The sequence below is a fragment of the Protobothrops mucrosquamatus genome, unplaced genomic scaffold, assembly GCF_001527695.2.
Source record: "Protobothrops mucrosquamatus isolate PMUCROS unplaced genomic scaffold, P.Mucros_1.0 scaffold2208, whole genome shotgun sequence".
Classification (NCBI taxonomy): Eukaryota; Metazoa; Chordata; class Lepidosauria; order Squamata; family Viperidae; genus Protobothrops; species Protobothrops mucrosquamatus.
The window spans coordinates 126,738-141,489 of record NW_015388300.1 but is presented as its reverse complement, the minus strand read 5'-3'; the positions used below and the strand labels follow the sequence as shown (position 1 = coordinate 141,489).

The following is a 14,752-nucleotide window of genomic DNA, read 5'->3' as shown; positions in this document are numbered from 1 at the left end:
CCGGACAGCGATGCCGAGGTCTCTTTCACAGGTAGGCGCAAAATCCTAACTGTGGGCATGCCAAGGAAGGTCAAAAAAGTCAAGATGGCTGCCACAATCACGGCCCACCCCCTTTTTTAATGGGCAGGGCTTTGATTGCAAAGTTGTGTCCGCCATGTTGATATTTTTGCCTCCTGTGGCTTGCATGGATACTCCTGACTGTTGTTGTGGGTTGTGAGAATATGACTCTGATGGTTCTCCAAAGAATAATCCCAAAGGTGCTTTTCTGAAAGGCAACTGGAGAACAAAGCCCAGCTGCCCCTTGAAAAAGCCCCTTTGGGACAACCGTGACCTGGACGACTGAGAATCTCCATAGATGTTCTTCAAGGGAGAAGTTGGATCTTCTTCCAAAAAAGGGTAGTCCCTTGTGGTCCTCCTCCTCCTCCTCTCTCTCCCATGTTCCTGGTTCCTTTTTCCAGATGAACCTTCCATATCCGACATCAACCATCCCAACGGGATTTACAGCAGTCTTGGGGAAGACTCCCCCGTTCTGGCGAAACAAGCTGGGAGCAGTGGAAACTTCTCCTTGGAACATGGTGGCATCTCAGCTCAGGACCAATTTCACGATCTCCGGTCAAACAGCCCTTACGGGATGCCCCCCTCACCAGGCTCCTTACAAGCTATGTCTGGCCACCCGTCCTTAATGTCCAGCTTGGTTTACCCAGACCACGGCTTGGGCATCGTAGGCCAAGGTGGACAATCAGTGCCTCAACCCATGCGGGTGTTGAGTGGGAACGGACCCAATTCAGATCTCTCTTCAGGAAGCAGCGGGGGATATCCGGATTTCCCAGCCAGTCCAGCTTCTTGGCTAGATGAAGTTGACCATGCACAGTTTTGATACCGGACTGGAGAACTCCTGGAGCTCCTTAAGAAACTGGACACCCACCTGGAATGACCCAGGAGACCCAGGCAAGTGGAGAAATGTTAGCCAGCAGAGAGAAGTGGAAACAAGGGAAAAAGGAGGGACATGCCAGCTCTTGACCAAGGATGGCTCCTGGAAGGAGTGGAGGAGGTGAAGGGACCATGCCCAGCTTCAGCTTGATGGACCCCCATCGGCAGCTTCCTCCCCAGACACGGCTGGACCTGAATAGACTTTTTGCTTCCCAAGTTCGGTGAAGCCTATGTGAGTATCAGGAAGGAGGTCCCGAGGGGTTATTGGGGTTCCTCCGTCTGTTCTCCTGTGCATTTGTCATGACAGGGTCTGACCCAAGAGAAGATATTTTTTTATAAAATCCGAGGAAACCTGCCACCTGAGGGGGAAAGAAGAGAAACCAAAATAGCCTTAGTTTTCTTTCAACATATGTGAGTAGAACAAGAAAATGTGTTTCTGGGATGACCTCATCTCATTCCCTAAACAAGAGATGACAAGGGTCCCTCCTCTTCCTCCCCCCCCTCACTCACTCCTTCCCCCTTTCCTTCCTCTTCCTCTTTCCTTCCTTCCCTTCCTCTCTCTCTGTCCCTCTCCTGCTTTCTTCCCTTCCTTCCTTCCTTCCTTCCTTCCTTCCTTTTTCCTTTTCTTCATGTCTCCTTCCTTTTCTTCCTTCTTCCTTTCCACTTCTTTCCTTTTCCTCTTTCTCTCTCTCTCTCCTTCCCTCAAATCCCCTTTCCCTTTCTCTCTCTCTTTCCCTTCCCTTCCCTAATACTGATTTCCACCCAACCAATAAGCTTTAACCTCTCCTTTTAATGAGTATTTTTGCGTCCTCCTCTTTCTTTATATTCAGGATGATGCATTCAGCTTTGCTTTGTCTACCATCTTTCGTCCCCCCCCCTCTTTCCCTTCCTTTCCCTTCCTTTCCTTTCCTCCCCTCAAACAGAATAAAACAGCCTCAACTGTCTAGATTTTCAAAAGCCAAGCATTGAGTCTCCTTTATTTTTATTTGTATATATACATATATATATATAAAAGTCACTGTAATTAATATGTAGGCTATTTTCTATTGCATTGTAAATGATCTGCTTTAGCTATACAGACTGAATGTCGTTTGGATCGGCTCAAAGAGGGTCTGTTGTGTTTTTTAAACAATTTCTGACACGGGAACGGATATGTGTCTGGATGCTTTTTAAAAATCATTTTTCTTTACCAATTACTTTACCAATTACCAGTTTCTCCCAATTTCTCTTCTCTGATCAGAAGGCAGGTGGTTTTGCCCTTAGGCAGGAGACATAAAATCCGGCAGCTGGTGGGAGGGGCCCATGTACCCCCCCCCTTTATTGATTGGCATCCCATAAAACCAACCGTGTTCTCAAACAGACCTGGCTAAAGAGGTCACTGTCAATAACGTGCATTTCCATGCATCCCTTATACCGGGGAATCTGCAGCACTGCAGACACAACCAGCACACAGACACAACCAGAAACCACCCCCCCCGCCCCCTCCTTTTTAAGAAAATGCTGAGTCTGCAGTTTTGATCTGTATCTATGCCTTCTAAACTGACAGGTCTTTGAAGCTGCTGCCCAAACATTTGCTAAAATGTTTTTCTAAAGGATCACTCCTCTCACTGACAACAATTGTGCAATGCACGTAATCCTCGACTTATAACCGTTCGTTTAGTGACTGTTCAAAGTTACAATGGCACCAAAAAAAGTGACTGATGACCCTTTTTTGCACTTACGGCCATTGCAGCATCCCCAGGGTCACGTGATCAAAATTTGGACACTTGGCAAGTGGCTCGTATTTATGACGGTCGCAACGTCCTCTTGGGGTCACGTGACCCCCTTTGGCGACCTCCTGACAAGCAAAGCCAATGGGGAAGCCACTTAATGTCCAAGTTACTAACAACTGCAGTGATTCACTTAACAGCTGTGGCCAGAAAGGCCGTAAAACAGGGCGAAGCTCACTTAACGACTGTCCGACGTAGCAACAGAAAATTTGGGTTCAGCTGTGGTCCTAAGTCGAGAACTATCTATGTCTGGGTTTTTCTGTCTTCATTTGTTTTCTGTGATGCCACCCAGAGACGGAGGATTAAAACCCGCTGCGATTTCTCAAGGGTTGAATTTATTTGCTCCTGTGCAGAAGGCGACGCAGTTCAAGAAGATGCGTTCGGTCGGTCGTTGTGTGTTCCGACGTTTGTCCAGTTTGTGTCTTTGCTTTCCAGTTGCCAAACGCTTTCCCACCTGGAGCAGTTTGTCCACATCTTTTATTAAAAATCTTTAAAATTTAGGCTCAATTTTTGTATGTTCAAGAACAGCCCAGTGACAATTTAAAAAACAACAACACTTTGATTGTCCCTTTATATTGTGTGTTTTCACAGTAGCCAAGAACAGACAGATTATTTCAGTATGACAAAACAATATCTATATATCTATATCTCATAACCTGTAAAACTAAATATTAAGTGTAGGTTATGTGTAATGTTTGGTGTCTCTTTCTCTCTAATCAAATACCATTAACATTTGCAATAAATTTGTCAGCTAAAGATTGATGGGGTCTTTCACAGAATTTAATCTATCTTGATTTAAAACATGCACCCTGATTAAAAGAACCAGATCCACCTCCAGGGCTCAGCGGGCCCCCAGGGGCAGCCCGTAGCTATTTTTCCACGGCCAAATATTCTTTTAAGTTAAGAGAAAAGATGGGAGAAACATCTAACCAACGTAGAAGGGCTATAGATTAAAAAAAAAAAGTGGCTTATTGATGGTGTGGGATAAATCCTGATCAAGTTTGCAGTTCACAAGACTGGAGATTATTCAACAGAAATTTCCAANTTCCAACTAGCGGGACTGGCCTGAGGGATTTTAAAGGGGGTTTTAATTACTTTTAAATTGGACATATTTAAATATTTCGTTTTAATCAAATTTTAATTAAGTATGTATATATGTTAGTATTTTATTCAATTGTCAGCCGCCCTGAGTCCGTAAGGAGAAGGGCGGGATATAAATGCAATTAATAAATAAAATAAATAAAATAAATAAAACAAGAAAATATACATTTTTGAGTTTAATGCCAGCATCTCCACTCAGTTAGAAACATTAAAAGGAAGAAGGAAAGAAAGATGTGTGTGAAAAACACCCCTAAAGATAATAAAGGCCAATTTTGAATTTCTGACTTCCCCTTTCTTTGTTCTCCAGTACAGAGTGGTGTAAACTGTAAAAAAGCAGCCACACTCTAAATATTTGTGTTTACTGTCCATTGCTGCATCCTACACGGTATCTAGCGAAGAAGCCGTTCTAGGCAGCAACTGGTTCCGACGGTGGCTCCCTCCTGTCCAATTTTCCTGCTTGGTTTCCAAAGGTCTCGATTCCGCCCGAAACCAGGAAGACACCTGAGAATCGCCTTGAGAGGCAGTGAAAACCAGGGGAAGAAAATTAAAGGCAGGAAAGAAAAGAACCAAAGTGAAGGTGGTTTCCAGGCAGCGTCAGACCTGCTAAACTAGGGAGTTATAAATAGCCAGGTGAGAGGCAAGGAGACTGACATTTAAACCGAGATTGAAAAGGAAGGAGCATTAAAGGTGATTAGTAAACCTCGAGTGACTTCTGCCTCTCTGCAGCTTGCAACACGTAGTGACCTTTTATTCTCCATTGCTTTCTTTCAGCCATTCCCCCCCCAACTAAATTCCCTTTTTACAAAGTCTGTCTCTTCCCTTTGGCGGGTGGATTTTTATTTCTGTTTAATTGTCTCTGAATCATCTTACCTTCAGATTTGTTTACCTTGCAGATTCAACTTCTACACTTCCTTGGGGAGTTTAAAATTAGGGTGTTTCCCCAAGACCTTTTCATATGCCCCTTTATCCGAAGGGGGATTTGCAAAACCAGCTCAAACAGTCATGGTGTAAAATTAAATATTAAAATGGAGGATGTTCCTGATCCCGGGTGACTGGTGTGGCGTGGATACAGCCCATCCCACCAGAGAGAATGGGCAATTGGCTTGAAGGCTGGTTTTTCAGATTTTTTTTAAAAAATAATTTTATTAGAGTTTACAAATATAAAGATAAAAGAGGAGTACAAACTTAGAAAAATAGGAAAAGAAATAAAAAAGGGAAGTGCAGAGACAGGAAAAAAGAGGCATATTTTGGAGAGAAAAATCAGAGGACTTTCCCTTTTCCACTTTAAACAAATAGTTGATTTTGTGTGTGTGTGTGAGAGAGAGAGAGGGGGGGCATAATATCCTCCTGCCCCCCCTGCCCAGCACCCCCCCCATCAGCCGGTGGCGAGTAAATCAGGGCAGGCAGCGACGCCCCCACGGAGCAGCCGGAATTAATGCCCCACTTGGGCGCCTAATGAAGCGCTGGGAGGGCGGCCGACCCTGCGGGACCCCCCAGCTGCCCCAGAGAGGGTCTGGCCCAGCTCCGGCAGGATGGATGGCCGGGAAGGGAGGCAGCAGGTGGGGGGAAATTCACTTAACAAATGTCTCACTTAACAACAGAAAATCTGGGCTCGATTGTGATCATAAGCCAAAGACTACCTGCAAATTCATTACTAACCGAAGTAGCTGATTATGGTTCCCCCCCTCCAAAGCTGTCTGTAGGTGATGAAATTCTGTGAAATTCATTGGGGGGGGCACATATAAGAAATAGCAGGATTCAGACAATAGAAAATGAATGAATGAATGAATGAATGAATGAGAAAGAGAAAGAAAGAAAGAAAGAAAGAAAGAGAAAGAAAGAAAGAAAGAAAGAAAGAAAGAAAGAAAGAAAGAAAGAAAGAAAGAAAGAAAGAAAGAAAGAAAGAAAGAAAGAGGGTTGCACTTGAGGAAGTTGTAATTAATTTGTGCCTTTGATATGTCCGTGATCTTATGCACCAGAAGATCCACATGCATAAATTATTGTCACATTGGTGTAATGTTACATATTTTATTATAAAGTGCTCTTTGGTGTTATTAAAAATGTAAATGCTTACTCCGGAATATAACCCTGCTTGGATACAATTTTATTTTATTTTTAAGGACATAATACTTTCCTAACAGGCATACTTTTAAACAAAGAAGCAAATAGACAGGCTTCCCGTTGCTAGGATATGATCTTTTTTTGGTGGTGGTGGTGGGGAAATCTTCCATTTCTTTTCCTGATTCCGCATAAATGCAGGGCCCAAATACCTCCAGCACGTGCAGTTTTTGCAGAAAAACTGGGCCCTGGGGACGTGGGCAACGCTGCATCTTTAAAAGCGTTTCGTGGTGGAAGTTGGGGTCATCAGCAACGCCGCCCCTGACAGATTTATAAACTGCTAAGTGTCCCCTCGGGATGTTTGAGCGGTTCCCAGAGAAGAGCAGCCTGCCAAATCCAGCTGGCCCAGCCGGGCTGCCTGAAATCTAAATTAATTTGGGAGTCGCCTTTATTGCTGCTGTGGGCGCTGGGCCCTTTAGGCCGAAGCACAGGAAGGAACGGGAAGGAGGAAGCCGCAAAGATTCCCACTTTCTCTGCCAGGCTGAGGAAAGTGGGAAATCCCACTCCTTGTAGGAGGGTCAGGAGGAGGAGGAAGAGAAGGAGGGGACGAGGGAAAATGAAAGAGGAGGAGAAAATAGGAAGAGGGAGGAAAGAGAGATGGGAGGACGAAGAGAGAGAGAGAGGAAGAAAAGACAGAAAAAGAGAAGAGAAAGACAACCAAAGACAGAGAGAGGGGGGGAAGAGGGAGGGAGGAAAAAAAGAAAGAGGGATAAAGTTAGAAAAAGAGAAGGAAGAAAAAGAGAGGGAGGGATGGAGGGAGAAGAAGGAAAAAAGGAAGGAAGGAAAAAAGGAAAAAAGGGATAGAGATAGAAAAAGAGAAGGAAGGAAGGAAAAGGAAGAGAGATAGAAAAAGAGAAGGAAGGAAGGAAGGAAGGAAGGAAGGAAGGAAGGAAGGAAGGAAAAGGGAGATGAATAGAGATAGTAAAAGAGAAGGAAGGAAGGAAAAAGAGAGTTGCTTTTTTAAGTTCCTCACAAACCCAGGACTTCCTGGACCCCAAGGAGCTGGAAAAAGCGGGGGGGGGGGGAGAACATGGACCCCCTCTAATCCATGGGTTGGAGACCAGACAAAGGTGAGCTCTCAGGCTGTGTTCCTCAACCTTGGCAAGTTGACGATGGGTGGAGTTCAACTCCCAGGATTCCCCAGCCAGCCATGTTTGGGATGGTATAAGGTCTCCTGCCTTGAGCAGGGGGTTGGATAGAAGCCCTCCAAGGTCCCTTCCAGCCCTAGGATTCTTTCTAGGGTCTCAACATCTTTTAAATAAACAAACAAACAATCTCTCGTTGTCCTTCCCGGACAAGGAGGCTGAAATCATCACATCATTGGTGTGTGTGTGTGTGTGTGTGTGTGTGTGTGTGTGTGTCTGTCGTAAATTCTCACTTTGGGGGGAACAAAACTAACATCAGTGCAGCTGGGCTCCGTATGGCAGTAGAGGGGAGTAGCCTAACACCCCCCCCCCAAATAGGGGAGCTTTTTCATTAGTGGTGCTTGACACACATCTGCCCTGGACACTCGTCAATCCTCAACTGCCAACTGGCTTTTGAATAAATGGCACGCCGCCCGGGTTGAATGATGGTGCAAGCTGTGGCTTTGCTGGAAATTTGGGGGAATTGTGCCCTCCGAGGAACCAGGAGCGTTTTTGGCCAATGAGTAGAAAGCCAGATGCAGCACTGGATGCTTGTGGCTCCCAGGACGGAGGTACCTGGGCTTTTTTGGGGGGGGAAACTTGTTTTAATAGGTCAGGAGACCACAGGGAGATGCATTTATACACGCACATGCACATAATTTATTTAAAACGTCTATATAATTATAAATTGTATATATAATTTTATTCTTTATTAATTCATAATTTTATTAACACTTCCCCTTTATCCCCTTTCTGTAGACTAATATTTAGGCAACAGTCAGGAATTCAGAATCTAATTAATGACTTCCTATTATGCGAACCCCTTTTTCATTAAACTAAGTGTCTTATTAAAATATGTAAGTTATTTGGATATATCACCATTTGGCATGCGAAAATTAATAGCCTTGACAGGGGAAATTTTATGGCTTGCCTTCCTCTCCGATCCTCTCCCTTGACCGATGCTGTGTTCCCCTGGCTAGTAAATAATATCCTGCTCCAAACTCAGTTAATTATGTTGACTACCAATTTCAATGTTGGTTAAAAACAACATTTCTGTTGGCATCAGAACCTGGCATCGGAAAGGGAGCTGACAGGCAGAAAGCTTTAACACATACACAACATACTGTCAAAATCCTTTCAGAATCTGATACGAATCCTCAATATACATTGCCACGTTTCTGATATATTTAGGATTCGAAAGAATGAAATCTACACCTCATAAAACCTGATGTCAATTAGAGAATCGGATTCATAATTCTGATCACATGCAAACTTATTCAGCCAGAGAGATTTGCTTGTTTTTTCTCCCTTCTACCAATTCTTATTCCATTGGATGAACAAGAAGCTGATTTTCAGTTTCTTTGAAAGAAGAAGGGTGTTCAGGTCTGTCAAGTTACTGAAAGGAGGAAAGAAGAAGGAAAGAAGAGAACAGAACAGAAGAAAAGAGAAAAGAGAGAAGAGAAGAGAAGAGAAGAGAAGAGAAGAGGAGAGAAGAGGAGAGGAGAGAAGAAGAAAAGGGAGGAGAGGAGGGGAGAGAAACAATTTGAACAAATGTGTGTATATGTACAAGATGTATATAATCAACAGGAAAAAATCCAGCACAATTAAAAACAAAGAGAATGAAAGTTATTTTTTAATTTATGGAGAAAAAGAAAGCTTAGAAGTTGAACATGAAACAGCCAAAAACTGCAGTGAGTCACTTAACAAATGTGGCAAGAAAAGCCGTAAAACGGGACAAAACTCAATACATGTCTCACTTAGCAACATAAATTCTGGACTCAATTAGGTCGTACGTCGAGGACTACCTATGTGCAGTCTTATTTTTTCAGGCTGTCACCAGCTTAATTGACTGAATCAATTGATGTTCAGGTAGCTGATTGTAGCTGTGTGATCTTCAAGCACAACCCGATCGTTTATAGCATTTATGCATCCTCGTTACGGAATGATTAAATACCAGGAGGGTTTTGTGTGCCCACCAGCCTATGCCAGGTGCTGCAGACAAGAAAATCCCCCACTGCAATTCAAACAAAGAAAGGCCCCCCCATCACACACACCCCAAATAAAAAAAAAAGTCACATTCTCCCCGGTCTGGTGCGACACTCCAATCTAATTGCATTAAAGGAAGGAATGCATTTTATTCCTTTTCTGTTTATATATGGATTGTTTGTGCCGCCGTGAGTTTTTAAACTAATTCCTCCTTCTTTCCTATTGTAAAGGATTTGTGTCTGTAATAAATAATACAGGTTAAATTACAACCTCTTTGGGCTTAAAGTTTAATATTCCTATTGCTGATCTCCATAAAGAAATTGTGTCGGAGGCTCCTGGGCGTACAGCTGTGCTCATAACCATAATGGAATTACGAAGTCGGAGCCGGCAAAACTCTCCGATCTGGGGGGAAAGGTAAAAGTTCACAGTTCAGCCAGCACCCCAATTATTTATCTCCCTAATAACTTAACGGGCTGAATATATTACTTGTCAGTGACCTCAGTGTGTAACCACAAAGGCCTGTGGTTGTCTCGCAAAATATGCCAGACCATAATAGGTTGGACTGCTGTAGTGGGCTGCAAACGTTTGGATTATGCTAACGAAAGCTCGCAGCCAAGGGCACCCCAAGGAGAGGGGCAAAAAAGATGAAAATAAAACATAGAGCCCCTCGCCGGATTGTCTGCTCTTAGAAAAACTCCTGGGTTTAGCACTCAGCCTTGCCCATCCTGGAGAATATTCCACACTTGCGGTCTGAAGCGCAAGTGGGCGCAGGCTGGTTCTCGGCTTACGTCCCTTCGTTTAGTAACCAAAGTTACGCCACTACTGAAACAAAAGTGACCTACAATCAGGGCTTCCACTTATGACCATGGCAGCGTTCCTGTGGCCACGTGTTTGTGATTTAGGTGCTTGGCACCCGGCATGTGTTCACCCTGGCTGCAGCATCCCACGTGGCTCCAGACAAACAGAGCCTGGTTTGCTTAACAATCATGGCAAAAGAGGTCATAAAATTGTGTCTGGTCACTTAAGGGCTGGATTGCTGAGCGTCAGAATGAGGAGCCCTTGGCGCTCTCTGAGCTGGGTTGTTTTCTTGCGGAGGTTTCATTACCAAAGTAAGTAACATCATCGGTGCTAGAAGGGAGTGGGGTTTGCTCACTCCCTTCCAGCACTGATGATGTTACCTAGTTGGGTGATGAAACGTCCACAAGAAAACCACCAAGAGCACCAGGGAGCCCTCATTTCAACCCTGAGCTACTAATGTTCTCCTTTATTAGCATCAGGATTTCCAGTGCCAATTGTCGTAAGTCGAGGACCCCCTGCAGATTCCTCTGAACCATTCCAGGTTCTCCGTCAAATTCTTCCGCCTGGATCGGCCCTTCCTTGCATTCTAACCTGCAGCTGTCTGAGCTCTTCGCCAACAGCCAGCGATTCAAGGTATCTCCACGTATTGATCAGTCTGGGGGCTGATAGCAGTGGAAGCACGGAAGGTCTCGGTCACCGACCCTCAAATAGCTTATGAATCGCAATCCAATAGACTGATCTTCACACACCCAGCGGATCCGAGGCTGCTGGCAGGACAGGAGGGGGACGAAGAGCAGGCCCCCCCAGAATCAATGGAGTGCGTTAATGATTCACAATTTATCGAGTTGCTGCCATTTTAATATTAAAATAAATGTTATATGGTAAAGAAATGGGAACAGAGGTGGCGGCAGAGAAAATATTTCTTTGAACACTCCTTTTCTGCCGGGTAATTATGTGCAGAAAATTTTATGACCTGTAATTTATTGGGACTCACTGAGACATATAACTCAAAATACTTATATATTTAGTGGAGCATTCAGACGCCCAGAGCGGAGAGGCCTTCTAACGGGGTCTTTGTGTGGCTGCCCATTTGTGGGCTCAGGGAAAAAGCGCTGCATCCTTTTGAGATGGGAGGGGGGGTCTGCAGGGTGGGTGGGTTTGCGTGGGTCTGTCTCAAAATGGGCCCCACAGCCCACAGCATTCAGAGAAGAATCAAAGAAAGAGGGAAAGGGGAGATAAGGGGTGTGTGATTAGGATTGTTGCGGAAACCCTAACCAAGAGAGAAGAGGCTGCTAATCAAATAATAGGGGGGAAAAACAGAATTAGAAGCTCACAAAGAGCTGGGCCTGAACTTAACAGGAGGCAGAAACTGCAGGTCAAGGAAAAAAAGGGGGAAAAATTACTTGCAGTATCCATTCAAGGCCTCGGAAGCCAGTTTTTCCCCCTCATTGGCTGATGCCAACCCCGGGTGCGTATTTTCTGGAAGGCTTGCCCCCCCCCCCAAATGGCAAACCCTACCAGCCGCCTTTTCATCAAGAAAAGCTTAATTTATAGCCGGCCAAGAATAACAAATCAAACCGGCTCTTTGATTTATGCTCTCCAGGATCCGATTGACCAAACCAGCCGCGCAACCTTTCCGAGCACTTTAATAAAGTTTTAAAATATAAAATATGTATGCATGCATGCATGCTCCTCCACTCCCATCCAAATTGTATGTAAATAATACCTGGAGACGGGCGAGTGGCTCCGAGCGCCCCCCCCCCCCCAGGTCTTTTAATTATGGAGAAAGACACAGTTGGGACCTTTAGAACCGCAGCTTTAGCATCCCTGATTGAAATGATGAAATGCATTAATGGATGGCATTTGCAGGGGGGTGGGGGGGGGGTCCTCAGAGCTGGGCTGCTCTGAATCCCAGGAAGTCTTGGCCTGGCCAGATTAAAGGGGAGAGAGACCCTGGGCACTGGGGTGGGGGGGGAAGGTGAGGGGGTTGCAAAGAGGGGCAACCTGCCGCAATGACACAAACCCACCCGCCAGGTGTGTCCTTTAGCTGGGGCTACAGGCAGTCCTCAACCACAACTTAAGTCGAGAACTGCCTGTAACTTGTTTGCAAAATGTGTGTGGCACTTTAGATGGACACTGAGGGGCTTATCACTAGTACCACAAAACGACAGAAGTCACTATGTTTAAATGAAAGATAAACTAGGTACTATTTTTAATGAAAAATAACCTATTTGACCTGACAGTCTGGTTTAGCATTATACAAACAGGTGACCGATCTTTGAGGATGATTTTTCTTTTATTTCCCAAAGTTTAGTAACGTAAACAGCTGGGCAAAAAACTCTGAAAATTGTTTTATGCAGATTTGAAATAAAATAGATGGATTAAAGAGCCTCTAGACATCAAAATTATTACTTTCCAGAGCTTAAAAAAAGTATTTGATAACGATTATGTATTAATATTTACTCCTACTGCCATCCCAGTCCTCGTTCTGAACTCCGTTAAAATCCCCTCCTATTATTTTTATAATCCTTGGCAAAACATCCCCTAAGCTAGCAATATCCAGAAGAATATTTACAATATCCATTTTGTACGTAGGTTTCTACAAGAAAAGGATCCTAGCATTTCTTTTTGTTCTCCGATAATAAAATTCTCTCTATCTGCAGAATTCAAATCTAAGAATTTGCAGAATTCTGTTGCTCGGTGAGACGGTTGTTAAATGAATTTTGCCTCATTTCACTAGCTTTCCTGCCAGAGGTGTGCAGCGAAAATCTGCCCTTGTTCAGTTAGTCACACAATTGTTAAGTGCATCTAACTTTAACACTGCCTTTGTTTGTCAGAAGGTCGCCAAAGGGGATGACGTGACCCCGGGGCTCTGCGACCGTCGTAAATATGAGTCAGTTGCCAAGCGCCTGAATTTTGATCACGTGAAATGATGGGAATTAAACAAATATTCTTCTGCTTGCCCAAGATGTCAGCAGGGTTGACCCTGGGAGCATCCACAACGATGTTTCTCAACCTCGGCCAGTTGAAGACGGGAGGACTTCAACTCCCAGAATGCCCCAGCCAGCATTCTTCTCGCGAAAGACCTCCCTTCTCAACCCACTTTCCGTGGTTTCTAAAGCTTCTGCTGCCCTCTGCTCTCCAGAGAGGGCAACGTCTCTCTCTGCCCCCTAAATCCCCCCCCCCCGCCCCACAACAACCACTAATTTCCCGAGACCCAAGCTGACAGCTCAACTGGCTTTGTCGCTAAGACTATGGGATGTTAGGCCAAGACTTATTGATCCGGCAATATATTATCCAGAAATGCTTGCTTGGTCTTTCCCCAGGCTAACTCCAGGGCCTCTTAAAAGAGGGTTCACCAAATTGTCAATTAAGTGCAAATCAATCCTCGGCGATTTATCAAGGTGTTATTTTGCCAACGTCAACCGGGCAGGGAGATCAATACTTTGCTGACACTGGGGAGCCATTGAAGCCGACGAGGGAGATGGCATTCTTGGTGGGTTGGTTGGGGGCAAGAAGGGAGGTGGAGAAAGACCTGCTCAGGGTACCTTGGGGTACCCTGTAAAAGTGGGGGACTTTTCCGAAGGTGGATTCTTTGTAGTTATCCCTTGTGTGCTTTGTTACCGAATTTCCTCGTCTCTGTGAACCCCGGAATTATTCCTGCATTTTATTTCTGTTTTTTTCGTTTTCTTAACATGCTCGTCAGACTAATCAATGCATAAACTCTCTAAAAGTAGGTCTTGACTTACAGTCGTTCATTTAGTGAGCATTCGAAGTTACAACAGCACGGAAAAATTCTGGGAGTTGACGTCCAGGCAAAAGTTGCTGAGAAGCCCAGGCAGAGAGGGTGAAAACTGACTGGCTAACTCAGTCTCATCATCTCTCCCAAACATAGAATCCTAGGGCTAGGAGGGACCTCTGAGACCATCTAGTCCAGGGGTAGGCAACCTTGGCTCTTTTATGACTCGTGGACCTCAACTCCCAGAATTCCTGAGCCAGCACAGCTGGCTCAGGAATTCTGGGAGTTGAAGTCCACGAGTCATAAAAGAGCCAAGGTTGCCTACCCCTGATCTAGTCCAACCCGTTGCTCAAGGACGACCTTATGTCATCTTGATCAAATGATTGTCCAGTCTATTCTTGAGAACCTCCAGTGATGGAGGATCCACAACTCCAAAGGATGGCACTGAGTTTGGCCCTGGAGAAAGCAGGCCCAAGTGCCACCCAAGGCTTCCCGCGCGCGTCTCCTCTGCTTTGGAAAAAGAAATAAGAAATAAAAAATATTTAGGCTTCAGCATCTGCAGCACGTTAATGCCTGATGCTGTTCGCATCTTCGTGTTTGGCTTTCCAAATCAGATTAAGCGTAATCTGCCCTAGATTCTGCCCCAGATGGTTCATTTCTTAAATATTGAGAAGAGTTTTGCTGAGCCCTAATTCCTTAATCTGGGGGACCAAGAGAAACTGATTTGGAGAAGGGGGGGGGGGAACAAGTAGCCGACTTGGTACCTTTCATCTAGTGATCATTCAAACTTAGGACAGCCCTGAAATTTAAGAGTGTTTTTCACTCTTACCACCGCTGCAGCCTCCCCACGCTCACATGGTCAAAGTGCTTAGCAACTGGCATGTGTTTGTGATGGTTGCAGTGTCCTGGGGTCATGTGGTCATCTTTTGTGATCTTCTCTCAAGGAAAAACAAAGGGGAAGTCAGATTCGTTTAACGACCACGTTATGAATTTAACAACTGCGTTGATTCCCTTAACAACCGTGTCAAATCAGGGGCAGGCCAGCATGGCTTGCTCCCCTCTGCAGGGAACCCCCTCCTCTCTCTCTGAGTGGTCATTCCACACGCCCCTTGACCACTCAAGACTCCAGAACAGCAAGAGACTCCAAGGCAGCCTTAATCCGGAGTAAAACTGGAGTTTGCCTGGTG

At 44.9% G+C, this 14,752-nt stretch overlaps 1 protein-coding gene across 1 annotated transcript in view; it reads left to right on the top strand.

Moving 5' to 3' along the window:
• Window positions 1–877, top strand: part of LHX3 (LIM homeobox 3) — an 11,138-nt gene extending 10,261 nt beyond the window's left edge. Inside the window, exons 6-7 of the mRNA XM_015824337.1 lie at window positions 2–31; window positions 459–877. Of these exons, the coding sequence (XP_015679823.1) occupies window positions 2–31; window positions 459–877 (449 nt within the window). The remainder of the gene's footprint in view (window position 1; window positions 32–458) is intronic.
• Window positions 878–14,752: the final 13,875 nt, after the last annotated feature.